Source organism: Macrosteles quadrilineatus, unplaced genomic scaffold, assembly GCF_028750875.1.
Source record: "Macrosteles quadrilineatus isolate MER2022 unplaced genomic scaffold, UCM_ALF_1.0 Scaffold_8__2_contigs__length_117827958, whole genome shotgun sequence".
In the NCBI taxonomy this organism is placed as follows: Eukaryota; Metazoa; Arthropoda; class Insecta; order Hemiptera; family Cicadellidae; genus Macrosteles; species Macrosteles quadrilineatus.
In genome coordinates, this window is record NW_026542601.1 from 29061609 (window position 1) to 29081928 (window position 20320).

General features: G+C 35.2%; 1 protein-coding gene across 3 annotated transcripts in view; it reads right to left on the bottom strand.

Moving 5' to 3' along the window:
• Positions 1–1577: 1577 nt before the first annotated feature.
• Positions 1578–20320, bottom strand: part of LOC128999658 (multiple inositol polyphosphate phosphatase 1-like) — a 29517-nt gene continuing 10774 nt past the window's right edge. For all 3 annotated transcript variants that reach the window (XM_054426275.1, XM_054426276.1, XM_054426274.1), the window contains exons 2-10: positions 16690–16857; positions 14191–14319; positions 13667–13845; positions 11321–11449; positions 10834–10975; positions 9728–9828; positions 7010–7119; positions 6084–6293; positions 1578–4688 (exon numbers count right to left, since the gene is read on the bottom strand). In XM_054426275.1, coding sequence (XP_054282250.1) covers positions 4448–4688; positions 6084–6293; positions 7010–7119; positions 9728–9828; positions 10834–10975; positions 11321–11449; positions 13667–13845; positions 14191–14319; positions 16690–16852 — 1404 coding nt within the window. In that variant the 5' untranslated portion in view covers positions 16853–16857 and the 3' untranslated portion in view covers positions 1578–4447. The remainder of the gene's footprint in view (positions 4689–6083; positions 6294–7009; positions 7120–9727; positions 9829–10833; positions 10976–11320; positions 11450–13666; positions 13846–14190; positions 14320–16689; positions 16858–20320) is intronic.

A 20320-nucleotide genomic window follows, 5' to 3' on the forward strand; every position in this document is an offset into this window, starting at 1 on the left:
ACTAATTTGAGAGAACGGCTGAGCCGTAGAAACTTGGTAGAGGTGTCCAAAGAAAGGTCTCGGAGTGTAGATGAGCCATCAAAAGAAAAACTAAGGCTAGGATTATACTAGGACGCTGGCGTCCGGGAGGCCGGCGTCCGGGAGGCCGGCGTCCGGGACGCTAGCGGGGCATTAAATCAAATGGGGGCGATTATACTAGGGATGCCAGCGTCGGATGCTAAAAAAGCCACCGGACGCTCGATTTTGTGCCTCCTTGGGAACGGGGTTTTACGGGGTAAAAAAGGGGTTTTGTCATATTTCTCTCTAGGCAATTTTAATCAGCTTAAAAGCATATAATTAAGTATATTAAAGTGTTTTTGTACGGTTATTAGTTACGTATAAAATTCAAATAAGTGTAAATTTAAAATTCCCATGTTATTCTTATAGAATATATTTTTAACTGTTGGAATTTACTTGTGTATGGATATATTTTGGTCAAACTTGGCCAATTTTTTTCATACTATTTATTTCTTTTAATATTTTACTAAAAACACACAATATTAGCCTCCTTAAAGCAGCAAATCTGGGTACTCGTTAAACCTAATGTTATTTAAATAGATATAAACAAAAAGTGACAAAACATTGAAATAAAATGGCCGTCCGAGAGGCTAGCATCCCAACACAAATCACGTCATTTTAGGCTCGACTTGGGACGCTAGCCTCTCGGACGCCAGCATCCCGGACGCCAGCGTCCTAGTATAATCCTAGCCTAAGTAAATTCCCTCGGGGCTCTGCCCCAGAGGCCTTTAAAGTTCCCTTCCCAGATTTGTTTACATTATGGTCATATGGATAATTTGTCACTACTTTTTAATGACACAGCTGTTAATATTTAAATTATATTTTAAACAACACCATATTATTTTGACTGAATTTGTCAAAATGATGTATTAGCAATGTTTTTTTTTCTGATTTTTGACATTGATTTTCTTTTGCATCATGTCATGTAACGTTCTATTACGAAATCAGTGGAAAATCGTAATATAACAGTATTACTTAAAACTATTTCTTATCGAGATAACTTATATCTATTGTACGGGGTTGGTTTCTGACTTTTTGACCACTTTTGCCTACATATTTATCTTATATCTATTACGCATTATACCGGTACTTAAACTATTTATCTTGTCTATGGAAATTTGATTTTTCTACTGTAAGCTTATTTTAGGGTTTTTATTTAGTATGCTTACTGGTAAGAAGAGATTATTTTCAATCTTTCTCAATAAGGTTCGTAGAGATTTTGCTTATTTTTTTAAGATTATTTAATATTTAGTAAAACCCAAAACCGATGTTGACGCAAACAATATTGTCCTCCCATAATAATAAAACAGTTCAGAATTTTGTATTTGTATTTTACTGTCACTAATGACCATGTAAAAACTACAGTGGCGGCATACACAGTGACTTGATGAACTTCTGAGTTGCCTTTCACCCCAACAGCCTTCAGCGTAAATAACACTGAAGATGCCACATTGAATCATGAAATATAATGAGATATCTTGAAACCAGGCAGTTCAATCAATACAAAATAAAATTTTGTAAATAAAACTTTTTAATAAAATAAAATCCTTTTATAAAACTCAAGTAAATCATTAGACAAAAACATTACGTATGTTGAATAATTTAACTTAAATGACATCGTATTTAAACACACATAGGCCTATACAATAATTGATGATTTAAATAAACCAAAACACAGTCCTTGCTGTAGTTAATTCAGTTTTAACAAAACATAGGCTAAATAGCTTCTTGATCGATAATAAACTAATCAAATAGGCTAACAAAAATAATCTTAACATTGTCTAAACTATTTAAATAAACCTAGTAAAACTTAACAACAAACTGTCTATTATAAGTTATTTACAATGTAATAAATTCATCTGTGAAGAATAATATTAGAATGATACTGACCTATTTACACAATTAATTAAAGCAATTTTATTATAATCACAAAACTTAGTAATGTGGTATTAAATACCTACCAAAAAGTTTCCTTAATACTGCATACAATCATAGACAAATAGAATGAATATAGACCGGCAGCAGTGCTGCGGTTAGCATATGTTCCGGCGCTCACCGCTAGGAGTGTCGTGTAGTTACGGCGCACACCGCTGCAGCGTCTGCTGGAAGCATACGGCCCATGTGCTCTTTGCCTGCAGCGGTGTGTGCCGTAACTAAACGGCACTCCTAGCGGTGGACGCCGGAAGCTTCCTTTGACAGTCTATATTTATTCTATTTGTCTATAATACAATCACCCTGTCCTGAATCAACAATAAAATTTGTGTTACTATTCTACATTGTTACCTAGTTATAAGTCAACATTAATAATAAAATAATAACAAAAATTCTATTTGGTAAATAAATAAAACCCTTGTTCGGATACTATTCCTTTTAGACAAGTACACTCAATTACATTTACAACCATTAAACAAGTAATATATTTATTTACTTACATACTGTACATCAAAATTCTTCAGGAATCCTTTAAAAGTTCTTTGCAAAGTGTGAATTGAATTTTCTTTATAAAATTACTGTAGTATATAGTATATCTTTTATTGCATTCGTTTATATCACAACGCCATATAGTTTTATACGCATGAATAATGTTTCTTTAATGATTGAACGACATCATCTTAAGTGTTAGTATATGCTGTAACTTTGAAGAGGCTATTTATTTTGCTTCCGTCTTAACCCTCCGAGTGTCCATAGTTTAGGCCTTAATGTCCGCCTATTTTTGGCGCATTTGCAAGGTTTTATTAAAACGGATCTGAAAAGCTTAAAACAATGTTAATTCTACTGTTCTATATACCATTTTGTTTGGAAAATCATGGGCTTCAATATTATACATAAAACATAAGGAACATTTTGTTTCAAAAAAAACTTTTAGGTAAAAAAAAAATTTTTTGGAAAATTTTCAAAAAAAAAATAAGTTTGCGCTCAATGAAATTGTATAAATTATAGGCCTATAAATATTTGAAAATAGCCACTTTGTTATAAATTTTATGAGGATTACAAATATATAATAATATAAGGAAGTAGATTTGCAAATGAATAAGTTATGGGCAAAAAACAGATTTCAGTACATAGCGTTTAGCTAAGAATGCATAGCCTAACCATAGCTAGGAATCTGGCTGATAATTTACATCAATATCACTACCTACTTCTTCAGGATCATCAACCAGCACTTCAAAACCACTTAAAACTTCTTATAATGCATTACGTATATCACTACTTTTGATTTTTAACACTAAAACAATGATAAACGTAATAAAACACATCAGTCATCGGTCCGAGGTTAACTAAGATGTTTACTAATTCACACGTCAGCTGTCTGCTACAATTACGATCGGTTCAGAGAACATACAGCGCTGAGACAGACCTCTGGAGAAAGCTTAGAATATAACGGAAAGAACGATACCTAACTAGATCCAGTTCAATCCGATTCAGTCAGTCATAGAGCCTTCGCCGTAAACGATGTCTGCGTGTCGAAAAATCGACAAGTAACACTACACAAAGTGTGCTGCTTGTCGAATTTTCGTCAAGTAACACTGGGAGGGTTAAATTTTAATAAATAAAATAGGGTCAAGGAGTTAGGTTCTCTTCAAATTGTCGAACATGATTCCTTATTCATGTACAACATCATAAACATTGTATCGATAAAAATAGTTGTTTGTTTGTTTTTTACAAACCCGATGTTTCTGTAACACAAAAATTATTAGGTATTGAAACAATATAAGTGAAATTTCTTAAGCTTATAAAAATTAGCCTATATAAACTTACCAAGTTTTTGTGAGCAGCATTATATCACAATGTTCTTCAAAATACAAATTAAATTAAAATTGTTCTTTGTTAGTTGTTATTTAATTGGACTAATTTTTAAAATGTTAATTTATAGTACAGACGTTCGGATTGCTTCGAAAATTTAAAACAAACACACACATCACACTCTAAGGAAAGTTGCAAACAATTCAGACTGTGAAAGCACAATTAACCAACAAGAAACAATCAATTAACAAGTAGGAAAGTTTCCTTGACAACTTCAAATCTATATACAGTTTGTGTGTATAGTAAACCTAGTTTTATCACTAGAAAATGAGATATTTTTTAATCCCATTTTTACTTGGTCTAGCCTGATTAACAAACCAAAATTGCAAAGTATGCAGACCAAGTTTGACCCTGTGTTACGTCATAGACAAAAAGAATTAAATATAGACTGTCAGCCGTGCTGTGGTTACCATGGTTACCATAGGTTCTGGCGCTCACCGCTTGGAGCACCGTGTAGTTAAGTAGACGTAAAACCTATGGTAACCGCAGCACAGCTGACGGTCTATATTTAATTTTTTTTGTCTATGGTTACGTCCATCACATTTCACAAGTAATAATGCGATTAGGCTACGATTTATTCAGCATACTAATATATTCTATAGGCCAACACTACAATAGCTACAAGTAGACCTATATTGGACGTCACAGTCGCAGCGCCACCCTTTGTGAAGCAATAACTGTCGTCAACGCACGAGGGTTCTTGCGTGAAGGACGAGAACCGTTGCTTGATGTAGTTCCATTCACACAGACCAACACTGCAGCCGGGATAACGTACAATGTCCTCCGCTTGGTAGAATATGGTCTGTAGGGATTCACCCCTTGCACAACTGTAACAGATGAAGTAAAGTTTGCGGTTATGAACTGAAAGTTTTATTTCACATGTTTAATCAAATGGAACTTGATTTAAATTAGAGTATTTGTAAGAACTTCATGTACTGCTGTTAAAACTTAATTCAAAATTTTGTTTGGGAAAATTTTAAAGTTAAGATAGACAATAGATAAATTTCTGTATTATTATTTTCTTCAAGAATTACAATAGTGTCATGTTTGTTTAGATCTCTTGCTTTACAGGTATTTTCTGGTCTTCTATCTTTGAAAGAGATTAAAAAATTCTTTGGTTGAGCAAACAGGTTGTTCCACCAGCCAGTCTTGCAGTCCCTCTTTTAGTTTGTTTCCTCACATATTCTTAAGGTATTGGGGCAGTGCATTGATGATCTTGCAGCAGATATAGGATGGTTTCTTACTGAACTGGGTTGTATGGTGTACAGGAATTTTAATCTGTCGCTCTTCTGGACTGGTATGGGTGAAAATCTCCATTCCTAATACTACTTTCCATATAGATACTTATTTCAAACGTTTTAGCGAATTTCCCTATAGGGAAGTAGCTATTACTGTAGGTGGCACGGTAAGACCTAGGCCCGGGAACGATTTACTTTTTCATTTTGATGTCCCCAGAGGCCAAAACACCATTTATTCAAATTTATATATATACATACATACGTCCATGATAACTTAAGTAATTTTTGTCCGATTTTGATGAAATTTGGTTTAAAGGTGTAATTTAAACATTTAAAGGTGTAAGGCGGGATAAACTTGAATGAGTTCGCGAACCAGCATGAACGGACCATGGGAACAGGGTTTTACTGGGGGTTTTATGGGGTAAATAATGGTTCTTCTCATTTTTGATCCTCAAAACACATAATTTCCCGATTTCTCTCTAAACCTTGCCACAGACATCCCTTTAGCCTAGACCACTGCAGAGAATTCAGGGCTTTTAAATAGACCATTACGAGGATATAAGCTTTTTAATAACATATGACACTGACACAAATATACTACGTCAGTCTAATTTTAATGTGACCAGCCGTCGCATATTTTTGACGGCAGTCTATGAGTAGAAACCGGGTGTCGCATATGTGTGTCGCTGGTCAATATGAATGAAAAATTCAGTACTAATGCGGTAGCGAACGTGTTAAGTACAACAGAATCATCAAACCAGGTTGACAAACACACAAAGATTTTCAGCAACAATAAAAATTCCTTGAGTGTTGAAAAGTGTATGGATACATTTATTCAGCATTAAAATCTGTAAGACAAAAAGACTGCATTTCCAAACCTAAAAATTACTAAACAAAGTTATACATTCAGTTTCAAATCAGATAAGTATGCGATGTAAACAATGCTACGATTTGTAACAATGTGTTCTAAATCCTTTTACTTACTTGTACAGCACTGCAAGAACATTTCCCGTAAACGGGATGATATTAGAGGTGCGGAATTTCCGATACATCTGGTCAGGGAAGTTGTCGGCAGTCAGTGGTAGCGAGTCGTCAGTCAGGCCTAACCTGGCCGATACCATGTCCACCATCGTAGCATGGCTAAAGTAGAAAACGGCTGCCGGGTGGTTACCTCTGGGCTCCTCCTCTACAGCACTGCAACATACAAGTTAACAAAATAAGGTTGTTGTAATTAGTAACGTTATTGCTAATTTCCCCAGGTGTATAAATGAACTTTAAACAAAGGACAAACACCTATTTATACTAACATTTTTGGAATTTTGTGTGTAAATAGGCATAATATATTTTTTAAAGTAACTATATTTGTTACAATTGCTACTTGTTAACAAATATTTTTGGATCAAAGCTCCTTGAATATTAAGTACATCATTTCCCAAAGGGTCTATAAGAAAATAATTTAGATAAACAAAGGTTCTTGTAACTCTTATTTATTGTACAGAGTAACTGGTAGGATAACCAATTGGTTAAAGGTGCTTGTTTTTTATTTAAAAGGTAGCCAATTCAATTGTAAATAGCTTCTAGAGACTTTAAGAGGTTCAAACTTAACATGAGTTGGATAAGCGGTAATTTATAATTAGGCCTCTAGTTATTAGATCTGGACTAAGAAAACAGCTGATTTTAGGTCAAAAGGAATCTACACAATGCACAAAACTGGATATACTTTCATCCAGTCATTATGGACTCACCGCAAAATTTCCGAAATGTGTGTCACTGTCTAAAAAGTAATTAGTAACTCAGTGTTATAATTAATACATGGATCACACAGATAAATCAAAGTCAGAGCTATATTGCCTAAATGGTTGTTTACTCACAATTGAAAGAATGGTTAAGAGTTAATTTCTCATCCTAACCTGAATCTTGTGTACAAATCCTTAACCAATGGACAAGCCAGCCGCATGTTCATGGGTTTCCCTGGGCCAGATTTGTAAAAGTATTTCACATCTTCTCCATACTCCAACACCTATTTAACATTTTTTTTTATGTACAACATATTTAGAGTTGAAATAATAAAGTTACATGTTCAGTCTCTGTAATGCTACACAAGTACAAAATACTATGAATATTTTGATTAATATAAAAGTTCCTGAATAGTCTAAAAAAATAGACAAGTTGTGAGTAGATCAGGACGTTGAAATCCTAACAAAAAATCCTAAAGAGACCCAAAAAAACTAGAATTAAAAAGACAAGTAAACGTTTGACACGATGCTGGTAAAAGATCAAAACTAGAACCTTGAAGTAACTTCATTCAATGTGCCAACTTTGGCTTCCGTCACAAGTCTTTGAAAAGTACTTATGAAGGTTTCTTGTAACTTTAGCTGTGAGAAATTGCTCTAGTATTTTTTTTTTCAGTATATTTAAACTTTGAAAATTTGTTTAATATGACCAATTCACAACAACCTAGCCTACATTATTTGAAAGACAAAATGATAGTTTCCTAACCAAAATTTTAGTAGTTAGTATATTGTCAATAATGTCTGTTAGACCAGGCCTCTTTATTTCTACTCTCCTCAAACGCATAAGATATCTTATTATTAATTGTCTCCTACTCCCGTTTTCAATATTTCTTCTTTGAAATTGAGGCATTTTCTGTTCTTCCTACAAAACTGATTAACTTGTTTAACTTGGTATTTAACCACTGAGCTATAATTCTAACTGGAGGTAGCACTGAATGTCAAAGATGCGTGTCGCCAGCCGCCATGTTTGCGTGAGGTGTGAGCTAAAAAGAAGCAATGTTATTGGATAAGAAAACTCACTGCTATACCAACCTAATTATAGAAGCCATGTTATTGCTATGATAAGAAAACTCGCTGCTATACCAACCTAACAAAATCAGCGACACGCTTTTGACAGACTTCTGCCATGGCGGTGCTACCTCCAGTTATAATTTTAGCTCAGTGGTATTAACCTACTCAATATTACAAACATTAATATTTACTCCCAAAAAGCTAATATGAGTTTCTTTTTATAAACAGCTGTTTATTTTTATTTAAATTTGTTCTATGTATTTCTTATGGGGAAAACTCGACCTTTGAAAGGGTCTCACGCCCTTAAGAGTAGGAATTTAAAAATTCCAAAACCTTATTGCAAAACTACATATTGAGACGAATCTTTTGACACCTTAAACGTTGAAATTGGTCCACAAATAAGGGAGGAGTTGCGTTAACAAAAAACGGCTTCACGTCCTACTAATCCTACTAATATTATAAATGAGAAAGTTTGGATGTATGGATGTATGTTTGTGACAAGTGAACGCGAAAAATACTGGTCGGATTGGGATGAAATTTGGCATGATGATAGCTCACATTCCCGATTAACATATAGGCATATTCTTATTTCAAAAATCCTTTCGGGCTCCGCCCCAGTGGCTCTGGAGTTTCCCATGTTAACCTTATGAGAAATGAAATTATTGAATCTTAACAGCTGTTTCAATTAAACAAGTTGATTCTGTTCTGTGATGTTCAATAGCATTAAAGTTACAAAAATTACCAACAGGGTGCAGCACTATTATTTCTTTTACATTTATGACAACAGCTAATTTGCAACCAAAAGGTGAGTGAGCGTAGCGAACGGAACGAACTTCAACCTGGAGGCGAGTTAGCGTAGCGAACGAGCTAACCTGAAGGCAAGTGAGCGCAGCGAACGAGCTCCAACCTAAAGGTGAGTGAGCGTAGCGAACGAGCTCCAACCTAAAGGTGAGTGAGCGTAGCGAACGAGCTCCAACCTAAAGGTGAGTGAGCGTAGCGAACAAACTTCAACCAGGACGTGATTGAGCCATGCGAACGAGATAATCTTGAAAATTAAGAAGTTAAACGGGGCAAAGCCCGCGGGTTACAGCTAGTAATATTATAAATGAGAAAGTTTGGATGTATGGATGTATGTTTTTGACAAGTGAACGCAAAAAATACTGGTCGGATTGGGCTGAAATTTGGCATGATGATAGCTCACATTCCCGATTAACATATAGGCATATTCTTATTTCAAAAATCCTTTCGGGCTCCGCCCCAGTGGCTCTGGAGTTTCCAATGTTAACCTTATGAGAAATGGAATTATTGAATCTTAACAGCTGTTTCAATTAAACAAGTTGGTTCTGTTCTATGATGTTCAATAGCATTAAAGTTACAAGGATTACCAACAGGGTGCAGCACTATTATTTATTTTACATTTATGACAACAGCTAATTTGCAACCAAAAGGTGAGTGAGCGTAGCGAACGAACTTCAACCTGGAGGCGAGTTAGCGTAGCGAACGAGCTAACCTGAAGGCAAGTGAGCGCAGCGAACGAGCTCCAACCTAAAGGTGAGTGAGCGTAGCGAACGAGCTCCAACCTAAAGGTGAGTGAGCGTAGAGAACAAACTTAAACCATGACGTGATTGAGCCATGCGAACGAGATAATTAAACGGGGCAAAGCCCGCGGGTTACAGCTAGTATTATATATATAGATTTTTATTGGCTTTTTTGTAAATTCAGAGTTTAGAAAATAGTTTTAGTTATCTTAATATAAGCCATATTTTAATTTTTTAAACAAAATTGCCCCATTGGACTTTAACCCTATATATTTAATTTAAAGACCTGCAATTCCTCCTTAGTGAATGCCGCACACCAGGGAGATGTTCCTGTGACGTTCCACGCCTTCTGATAACGGCAGCCATCGTAAATATCCTTAACATTATCTGGAACACAGTTTGTAGTTCATTTCAACTGTTCCAACAATCCAACTCTTTAGAGCTAGTAAAGTAATGAACATTATTTGTTAGGGCTGTAGTTAAATGAAAACATCTTAAAAGCAACATCAATACCGTAAATACTTTAAGTACAGCTAAACTGATTGAAGGTGGAAATTTCAATAAATTTGTATAGTGATTCCAAATCCATATGCATAATGCTGATTTCCAGAAATGGTTTCCATTTGGGGAAATTCACTTCAATTGATTTCTCTGAATTCATGGCTTGATAAGTGTATACAGTTTAAACATCTTGACAGTGTATTTTTTTATCTTAAATGAGTTACTACCTTGTTTGACACCTCGAAGCACCACTTTAGATAACCAATTAAGATTTAATATGTTCCGTAAATGTGTTTGTGAACGGATTTTAAAATGCAAGCAAAATCTATAAAATAATATATCTATTACTGAGATGGGGACGCCACCTAAATGCATATTTCAACCCAAATATGAATGAAGCATGAGTGTAGAATCTTTTGAGATGATATGTGTAGCTTTGTTACTGACTTAGATCAGCTGATTCATTAGCCATAATCAGTTATTTAAAGCCCCAGGAACAGCTGGGTTCAGTTTTGAACGATAAAAATACAACTGACTTTTCTCAGGACCGAACCGGCGACCTTTTGATTGCTAAGTGAGCACTTATACCACTCAGCTACCCAGCCAATCCATAAATGATTCTAATAACTTTAATAAAGGTGTAGTAGTCTTATTCAAGCCATTGACTGTAACTATTTTAAAGATCATTCTTAATCACTGTAGCACGATATTTTACTTTCTACTACCTAATACATAAATAACTATTAACACATATAAATTAACTAACACCTGACAATATTGCCTAATTGCTGACATGCCAATGTCAAAATATTGCAGACATTCTATTAACTGTGACGGAACCTTAAGATGATGACAGTAAGATCATGTTTCTTACTGTCACAGTCAACCTACCTTTTGTGAGGTTGTAGTCAAAGCCAAGACGCTGGCTGACGCTGTAGATAACGTTGTTCATCCACTCGCTCTTGTCAAACTTGGCCTTTTCTTCTTTCGCACTTGAGCTCTGGGCGTCCCAAGTTGGGCAGTTGTTATAAGGCTGAAAGTTTTTACTTTTTGTTACTATTTGATTATTTTCCATGAGTGCTGATTGAGGCTGTTACAAACATATTCCTTTCCATTTAAGTCATCATTATGTCCTAAACCTCATTAAAAATGGGGTTGTTGCTAACGTAGTAATAAGAATCTCGGACTTATGTGTGAAAAGGACAGGTTTCAAAACCAGACAAATTTCTAATAGCTGTCAACTCTTTTCAGTAATTTTATTCTCGCATATACTGCTGTAGGTAGAAATGTTATTATGTTACTCTTGTGTCCATAGATCAGCTGTTGGAACTCAAAGGTATAATCCCTTTAAACTTGTTTAACGTTTCGGTAAACTTACATATATGAGACGATCATCCTCAATGGGTGCGGGGAGGGTGGGAACCTGGTCTTCGAAACTCATCCCAAACACTCCTCGGTAAAAGTACTCTGCACTCTCCTTGGTACGAGATGTGTTGGTGTGTCGAAACTGTAAAAGAACATCTTTTCAGTCCAAACCAAATTACACTTAAGTGTTGTGGGAGATAAAATTTTGTTTAGCTTATCCATGAAGATGACGAATTTGTAGCTTAAAAAATAAATAAAATGGCCTTGAAAACTGGTACGCTGATGATTCTGCATGTTTCGGTGAAACACTTAAAGTTAGAGAATGGTTTAACACTTTACGTGTTGAAGGGCCAAAATGGGGGTATTACCCAGAACCCAAGAAAAGTGTCTTGATAATAAAACCTGAATATAAAGAAAAAGCAGAAGAAATTTTCAGAGACCTACAAGTGGAAATTGTAACATCGTACAGGTTTTTAGGGGGTATTATTGGTAGCTCAGAAGAAAAGAAGGAATTCGTGAAAGAAAAAGTAAAAAAATGGGTTGATTGTATAAAGAAATTTGGCATAGCTGCACATAAAAGTCCTCAAGCAGCGTATATTGCCTTTACAAAGTCATTACAAAATGAATGGGCATTTCTCCAAAGAGTAACAGAGGGATTTAGTGAAGAATACAAAGATTTAAAAACTGCCATAGGCCTACATCACCATTTCACTCCCAACCTTTTCGAACAAGAGATTTCTCAACTTGAACATGACTTGTTCTCTCTCCCTACTTGTTTTGGAGGCTTAAATATTCAGGACCCGACAAAGAACGATGGTATTTCATTTAAAACATCAAAACAACGCACAGAAAAATTAATATTAGCCATTAAAAATGGACAACCATTAAAGATTAATGATCATGTATCAACTCTACAAGATGTAAAAAAGAAGAGAAAACTAGAAAAAGACACTTTGGCTAAAGCAAATAATGAACGAATTATGCAATTACTTCCTGAAACTCAAAAGAAGCCAATAATTAGAATTGTAGCAGGGAATACTAGCCAATGGTTAACTGTGACACCATGTGCATCTAATCATACGGATTTGTCCCCGGATCAATTCAGAGATGCTTTGTCAATTCGCTATGGCCGCACACTAAGAAATTTACCAGTACAATGTGATGGTTGTGATCAACCTATGAGTCTTACACATGCTTTAAATTGTAAAAAAGGAGGATTGATCAAACATGAGCATGATCAACATCGAGACCACTGTGCTGCGATAGCAAATATGGCCTGGAAAGGGGTTGAAGTCGAGCCTATTATGAGAGAAGCTGACCCCGCAAACAATGTGCCTGCTTTAAAAGCTGATTTTAAAGTTAATGGTATTTGGGAGGCTGAGAGAGTAGTGTTTTTTGATAATCACATTGTTAATGCTGACGCTCCCTCTTACGCCAACCAAGAATGGGGAACAATATCTCAAAACCATGCCGTTCAGAAACACAATAAATATGACAAAGCAGCCGAAGACATCAGAGGAAGCTTCACACCATTAATGTGTTCCACGGAAGGAGTCCCCCACAAAGAATATGAAGCGTTTCAGAGGAGAACAAGCGAAGCCCTGGCTGTAAAATGGAGAAAACCATACTCCCAAATTATCGGATGGTTGAGGATCCAAAGCCAGCTTTCCATCATTCGAGCAGTTTTGCTTAGGCTACGGGGAACTAGACGTAAAATTAGAAGCATTCAATTTGAAGATATGGTGCCGCAATTCCCTCATTGCTCTATTGAGCTTTCATTTTATTTTTTTATACATCCCAAGTAGCTAGTATTTTAAAATTAAAATCTTTTCTATGTAATTTTATGAATGAATAAAATTGTTGTTTGCTCTAAATGGCCTTTATTTATCGAGCAATTCTTTGTTTACAACTGTTTCCCACAAAAACTCTTGTCGTATTACTATCGCCTAATACGAAATGCACAATAAATACAAGGGCCGTCCGAAAAGAAACAAATGATTTGATTTTTTGGCGCTGCTTGAGGCAGTGTTTTCAGAGTCGTCTTAGTATCAGAGCGTTCCTACACTCAGTACCGTACGCTAGATAGGTAAACTAGGTCTTTAGAAGTAGTAAAGGATAGTAAATAGTTCAGGTGAATCAGACCAAAAATGTGAGGGATTGTGTAGTTAAGATTATTAGACGTTTGCGTCCACTGATACTGAAAAAATAAGTAAGGCTTCATGTCTTGACAAATGGATATCGTCAAGAAAAGCCAGCTGATTCTTCAGGATCAGCCTATAATGATTATGACAGGCCTGATAATGACAGGCCTATAATAATTGGTAATAATTATGTCCAGTTTTCTAATAATAACACTCACCACGAACTTGTCTGCTGAGTAAGGGATGTTGAGCAGTTCTGGGAAGTAGCTTCTGATCCTTTTTCCCAGCAGGTAAAGATCCTGCCTGCCTTGCTTGGTCAACATATCTCCCTGATCTGGGGACATGTTGAATGACCATTCCTTCAGGTTCTCTATATCCTTCATGCACAGGCTGCCTTCTGGAATGATAAAGTACACGTTTAACCTCTTCAACCCTTAAGGTTAATGTACTAATAATTAAGAGTATAACACCTTGACCTTATATACCTTGAGCAGTTAACCTTCATTTGTATAGTTTTTACAAACATAACTCAAAATGCTTTCATTAACATATGGGTGGATGGTTCTTTTAAGTTGCGACTCAAATCAGGCATTTTGTTACTGTTTGCTGGAATGAATGAGAGAGTGGTTGTTACCTCTCTTTCTAGACTGTCTGGAAACACTACTCCTCGACAACTTATGTCTCTTCATTAATTGTAATGGCTTATCTTAACTAAATGAATCCATTTAAACTCAATGCTTACTGTTATTATTGTAGTTTGAGATTATGTGATTCTTTATGTCGTTAAGTTGTGAAAACTCTGGAATGTCGTCTGCGCTCGGCCACCGGGTCCCGTGTCTTGCTACGAGCCATAGCTGGATTGGCTGGCAGTCTGAAACAACATAATCAGTGAACAAAACCAAACTGGGTTGACTTTTTTGGATGTTTTCCAGGCCCGTTTTTGACTCTGTCAGCGCCCTAGGCACAACTAATAGTAGCGCCCCTTTGCAATATATATACAGGGTGTCCACCGACCGGGAAATCCGGGAATTATTCTTGAGTTTATTGAACCGGAAATTATGCGTGAATTTTGTATATCCCCCTGGAATTTTCAATTTACCGCCATCACAAATGACAACAGTGACGTATCCGTGACGGCGGGAGACGACAATATATCTTCACACAGCCGCCAGGGGTTATCAGAATTTTTAGTGATCACAGAAGACGATGATGATATCTACAGAGCCGTGAGGGATGATCAGAATATTGCCGCGATCACGGAAGACGATAATAATCGCCTCACGACTGCGGGATATGATTAACATTTTGCCGCAATCGTGGGAAACAATTATGATGTCTTCTCGACCGCGGGATACGATTACGATGTCTACAGGACCGCGGGAGACGATTAAGATGTCTACAGTACCGCGGGAGATACAATAATAATTTCTACACGGCCGCGAGGGATAATCAGAATTATGCTGGGATCTCGCAAGACAATGATAATGTCCACATGACCACAGGAAAAGATCAGCATTTTGCCTCATTCGCGCAAGATGATCTATACATGGTCGCAGAAGTGGGAGACGGATTACAGTTTTGCCGCAATCACGGGAGGCGATTACTATGCTCAAACAACCACGGGGGACGATATAATGATGACTTCACAGCCGCGAGGGGGATCAGAATTTATATCGTGATAGGGCAAGACGATGATAATGTATATTCAATCAAGGGAAAAGATCAGAATTTTGCCTCATTTGCGGAAGACGATGATGATCTCCTCACGACCGTGGGATATGTTCACATATTGCTGCGATCCTGGAAGGTATGTCAAACAGACTGTGGAAAATTGTCACACTTTTGCCTCATTCTCAATTGCGGGAGTTGGTTACGATGTTTAAACGGCCGCGAGGTATTATCAGAAGTTTACTGCGATCATGCTAATACAAACACCATTTTTTATTCCAATTTTTGGCACCCCAAAAAAAGCCAATTGCCTCGTGCCCTATCCCTCGTGCCAATTTGGTGAATCGGCCCTGGTTTTACCATCAAGAAATAAAGTAGTTCAATTTGTGTAGTGTTTTGCTGATTCATAATTTACTCTTTAAAAACAAAATTATATCTTATCCCAAATCAGTTTTAAACCACACTCCTTAAAACAATCTACACATGGTCTTGTACCTGATACATTCGAGAGGTAATTTTTTTTAATCTCCATCTTCATTTAGGTAAAAAATACATGTCTTTTTTGTGTCTACATCAGCTAGAAATAAAAGAAACTAAGGGGCTTAAGGTGATATCTGTAATAGGCAGGATAAAACACTGATTGTTATGAAGGCCCTAAAGATGCATAACAAAATTATCTACAAATTTTAGAACCAAAATAATATAACATTTTTTCCAGCTTGCAGCGTGCATTGAAGACAGAGATAAAATGGTAATAAACAAGAAGCTGTCAAACTGATAAGAAATTTTTAAACTTTGTCAGTCATTGTTTGCTGTTTTTAAACAAACTGACATACTGCTTGATATCAGCAATTTGATTTCAACATTATTGATAACAAATCAGGTTATAGGATGCAAAGACGAAATATTCTTTAGCGAAACAACAAACAGTACAGAGTAATGTAACTCTAATTTATCTCTCTTAATTCTTATACTATGTTTACAAACCGAACCATAAGTTTATGTAATTTAGATTTTTATTAAGGTATGGTACAGTTTGTAAATCAATGTCTTGTTTTTTAGTGGGCTATGGATTGAACATAACTCCTTACAGAACAAAAGATTAATTTTAATGTACGTGTCATGTCTAAATGTAGATTTTGATTTTGATTTCTTGTTCTTTAACCAATTTGCAAATTATTTTGTCCAAATAAAACAATATATATTTATTATACATTGCCCAACGTATGGAATCATACCTGAAGAGTAAAGTTTACATTGCAATTGACTCCAAAGAGAAAAGATTTACTGGAGAACCTCAGTAACAAGACTCTTTATGGGAATTGTTAAAAAAAGACTTGTTATCAAGATCAAGGTTGATTTGTTATCATGATATAAAGGTTTGCAATAACATGGGACTAGAGGTAAAATCAATTCTAGGGGTATGAACATGACCCTTGTTATCGAGGTTCCCATTCAAACTTAATCAGAGTTAAAACGTCTTAAAATGGCTTCAGATTTTACAACAAGAAGTCTCCTGGCGTAATCAAATTCAATGCTATCACGCTACAACTGCAATAGAATATAGACATACCTGGTACTGCCTGGATACCCTTTTTGTTATAGGCGTGTTCGTAAGCTGTCTTTGTGCCAAAATTAAGATAAGGGTTTGGATTATCAGCGTAACAAGTCTCCTGCTTTTGAGATCGAGCAACGGCCAAGCAGCATATCGCTAAAACTGGGAGTGTACTTCTCATCCTGCCTGCAATGAAAAACACAAGGTTAATATTATTTTGAATAATATCTTCAAATGTAAAATAAAATAGATTCTAAAATTTATTTGCATTTTGCATTCCGATCAAGAAAATATCTAATTAATTAAACATACTTTTTTGTGTACTTTTAACTTGCTGGGACTTTTTCTTTAGGTGAGTTAGTTGTGTTATCCTTACTTCTCCTAACAAAGTTTCCAAAATTTTAATACGACAACACTGTTGCAGAAGAATTCGATAGTTTAAATTTTGTTTAGGTAATTATGTACTAGTATATTTTAAGAAACCAAAAAACATTGATAATTCTGAAAATAAGATAAAATGACTTATCATAGAAAGAAACCAAATCTAGACAGTTATTTTATCCTTTTTTTCATTTGTATGTTTAAGGTTTTATGTAACAAAGAGTACCTATCAAATTTGTTAAATTTTACCTAGATTAGAGTTTGTTATATAAAAACTAATCTAATTGAAATACCAAAGCAAAAACCTTTGATATGAAAGAAAATCCCGCTGTACCCTACATATCACATCTGCTTAATAATTCAAAATAAGCAAAGTTATTGTATTGAATATTAAAATTAGAGTTAAAGTACCGATTTCCAATTACCGAAAAAATATGTAGGTCTACTATTGTAAAAAAACACAATGTATTTTTTAGCGCGAGTAGGTTCAATAGACAGACAACTCCAAAGGTCAAGTAAAGAATTAAGTGGCTTGTGGGTGTTGTGTCGTCTACTGAAGCCAGCCGACAAGAGGGAGATAGAGAATGAGAAAGATCAGCTGATCATGGGAGTCAGAGGTCATTTCCCTCACTTTTCATATCTGTTTCTAAACCATCCTACTACAATCTTTACCTCCAACTGGAGGCCCTCTGTTTCTGAAGTCACAGATTAAATATTTCCATTGCACATACAGTAACTTATTGCTTTGATAGAGAAAACTAATCGTAATCTTTCACTATTGACATTCCATCCCCATCCATGTCAAAGTTGTTGTCAGTTTTTGAAACAAAATTGTTAAAGTTGAATTATTGAGACAACAAAATAGTGCGGTGATGTAAGTTACTGATTGCTATCGGAGACCTTTTTTAACCAGGTTAAATTGATAGGATGATTCCTATCATGAATTTGACAGGATGTATCATAAAAACACACAAGTTGACTTTTTTTGTAAGCTATCATCTTTACTTCATATTTATCTCAGTGACAAAGACTAAGGGAGAAAATAGAATTTTAGTCTGTCACGCTGTAAGTCGAGTGGCTCACACAATGATTTCCATTTTGAGCATGTTTTGGCAACAGTTGGTCCATGTCTACTTCAGTACTCAAAATCAAAATCATAACCAAAACAACCCATCATTGTAGCAATAATCGACAAGAGTTATAAATAAGTTTGTGAAATTAGATATTTGTAGGCCTACAGAGCTTGTCAGCAAAGTGACATTTGTTTTAACAAGAGGATGAGTGTTTTGAGTTTAAAAAGACATTTGAATAAATGCACATTATATTTTGTCTACATTTTTGGTATGTGAGGACCAAAAAAATATTCCACACACAGCTAAAGTACTCACAACATTGACAAATCAACCAATGCTACTTTGAACGACAAATTTAGACTTAAAAATATTAAGTAGCTGCATTTACAACCAGTTTTCTATTTTTTTTAATTTCGACCAAAAGTTTCCAAAAAATGTACTTTAAATTTATAATTTGCAAGTAAACTTTTTTTAGATTAAAACACCTAAAATATGTAATGTAGTCTGCGGTACCAAACAGCAGATGGGATTATCTTCTTTAGTTGTAAAGACGATGGTAGAAGTATATTTTATGTAGATATAAATAATTAAGGAAGCTACTGCTACTCTCTGTGCCACATTCAAGTTTTTATTTCTCTTTAATTACAAACAAACCCCACCTTAAGATAAAATGCTAGAATTAAAGTTGAAAACTTACTGTCAGCCAAGTCACGACTTGAATGGATCAAAAATCTAAAATCACATTTCCTATAATGAATGAGGGTTCAATATAATAGCTTAGTTAACAAAGTCAACTTATCATTATTTCTACAAGACGTTGAACTTAGCCAGGTTCATTCAGAGGTAGTCACAATAAAAGCTAATTGATGTTTATGTTTACATAGTGGGATGAAAACCCCATTATGGACTAACTTAGTGTTACAAAAGAATCTATATACAGTATAATTTAATTTGTATTTTTGTTTGGTAAATAAAATACAAACCAAACATTTAACTTTTATACTTTTAATTTAATATTATCGCAAGATTTTCAATTGTGAAAACAATTTATTTGTCCTTAAAATTGAATCATTTTATTAAATTTATTTCTTACTCTTACTTGTGATAATATTTCTTATAAAATATTTCCAATGTATTACAAAATACCCATAGCAAATAAAGAAAAAGGTTGATCACATTAGCACTTCAGTGTCACATTTAAATCAAACCAATATGACACACACCAAAAGAGGATTTAAATTCTCCAGTTGCATGGGAAGTCTGCTTTCATGAAAAGTGAATGAAATGAGTTACGCTCCTTTCACACTATACGATTTCGCTCGTGCGGTTATTAATCGTATTTGTTGTAACGCATTGGAGCTTATGGCCCCTTTCACATTATACCATTACCAACCGTGTACGAGTTTCACTCGCGTAGCGACCGTAGGTGCACACGGTTGGTATCCGACTCCCGCACGAGTAAAAATCGTGTCTACTGCTAGTGGCCATGTGACCATATGGCCCCTTTCACACTACACGATTGTAGTCGTGCGGGAGCCCTCCCCAAGTGCAGTTTGTTGCGTATAGTTTTCAGATATTTTGCGTTTACAGTTGTTTAATTGTTTAATTATTGAGTTGAACTACCTGTGCAAACCGTATTTTATTATTTAGTTTTTGTTATTTATTACAGTTTTGTCTATATAGTTAAAATTATGAATGTGATTGATCTTGAAGCTTTAAACGATTCTCTTAAAATCTGAAAATAGTTGAAAAACGTTTCTTCGTCATTTCTCAGGTCTTGAAATAATGTTTTAAACATCCCCACTTCCTCACGTCTCAAATTTAAATACGACTATTATTAAATTTATTTTTCTCCTATAAATTATCAAAGTAGCAATAATTTCCTCGCGATCCATACTACTTAAAACTGTCCACTGAAATGTCAATGAACTCTGTTCTAGTGGAGTGGGGGTTAAGATTTTTTTAATCGTACGATTACAAATCGTATAGTGTGAAAGCAACAGACCCACGATCATCTGCCCGTACGATTAACACTCGTACGAGCGAAATTGTATAGTGTGAAAGGAGCGTTAGGTAAAGTAATCTTTATTCATGAAGTGCAGTGTAAGTTGAATGGTGTTAACAATGAACTGAACTAGAGTATGAAAAGAACAAATCAAGACTTATAAACAAGCAAAATATGTGTTTGAATCAAA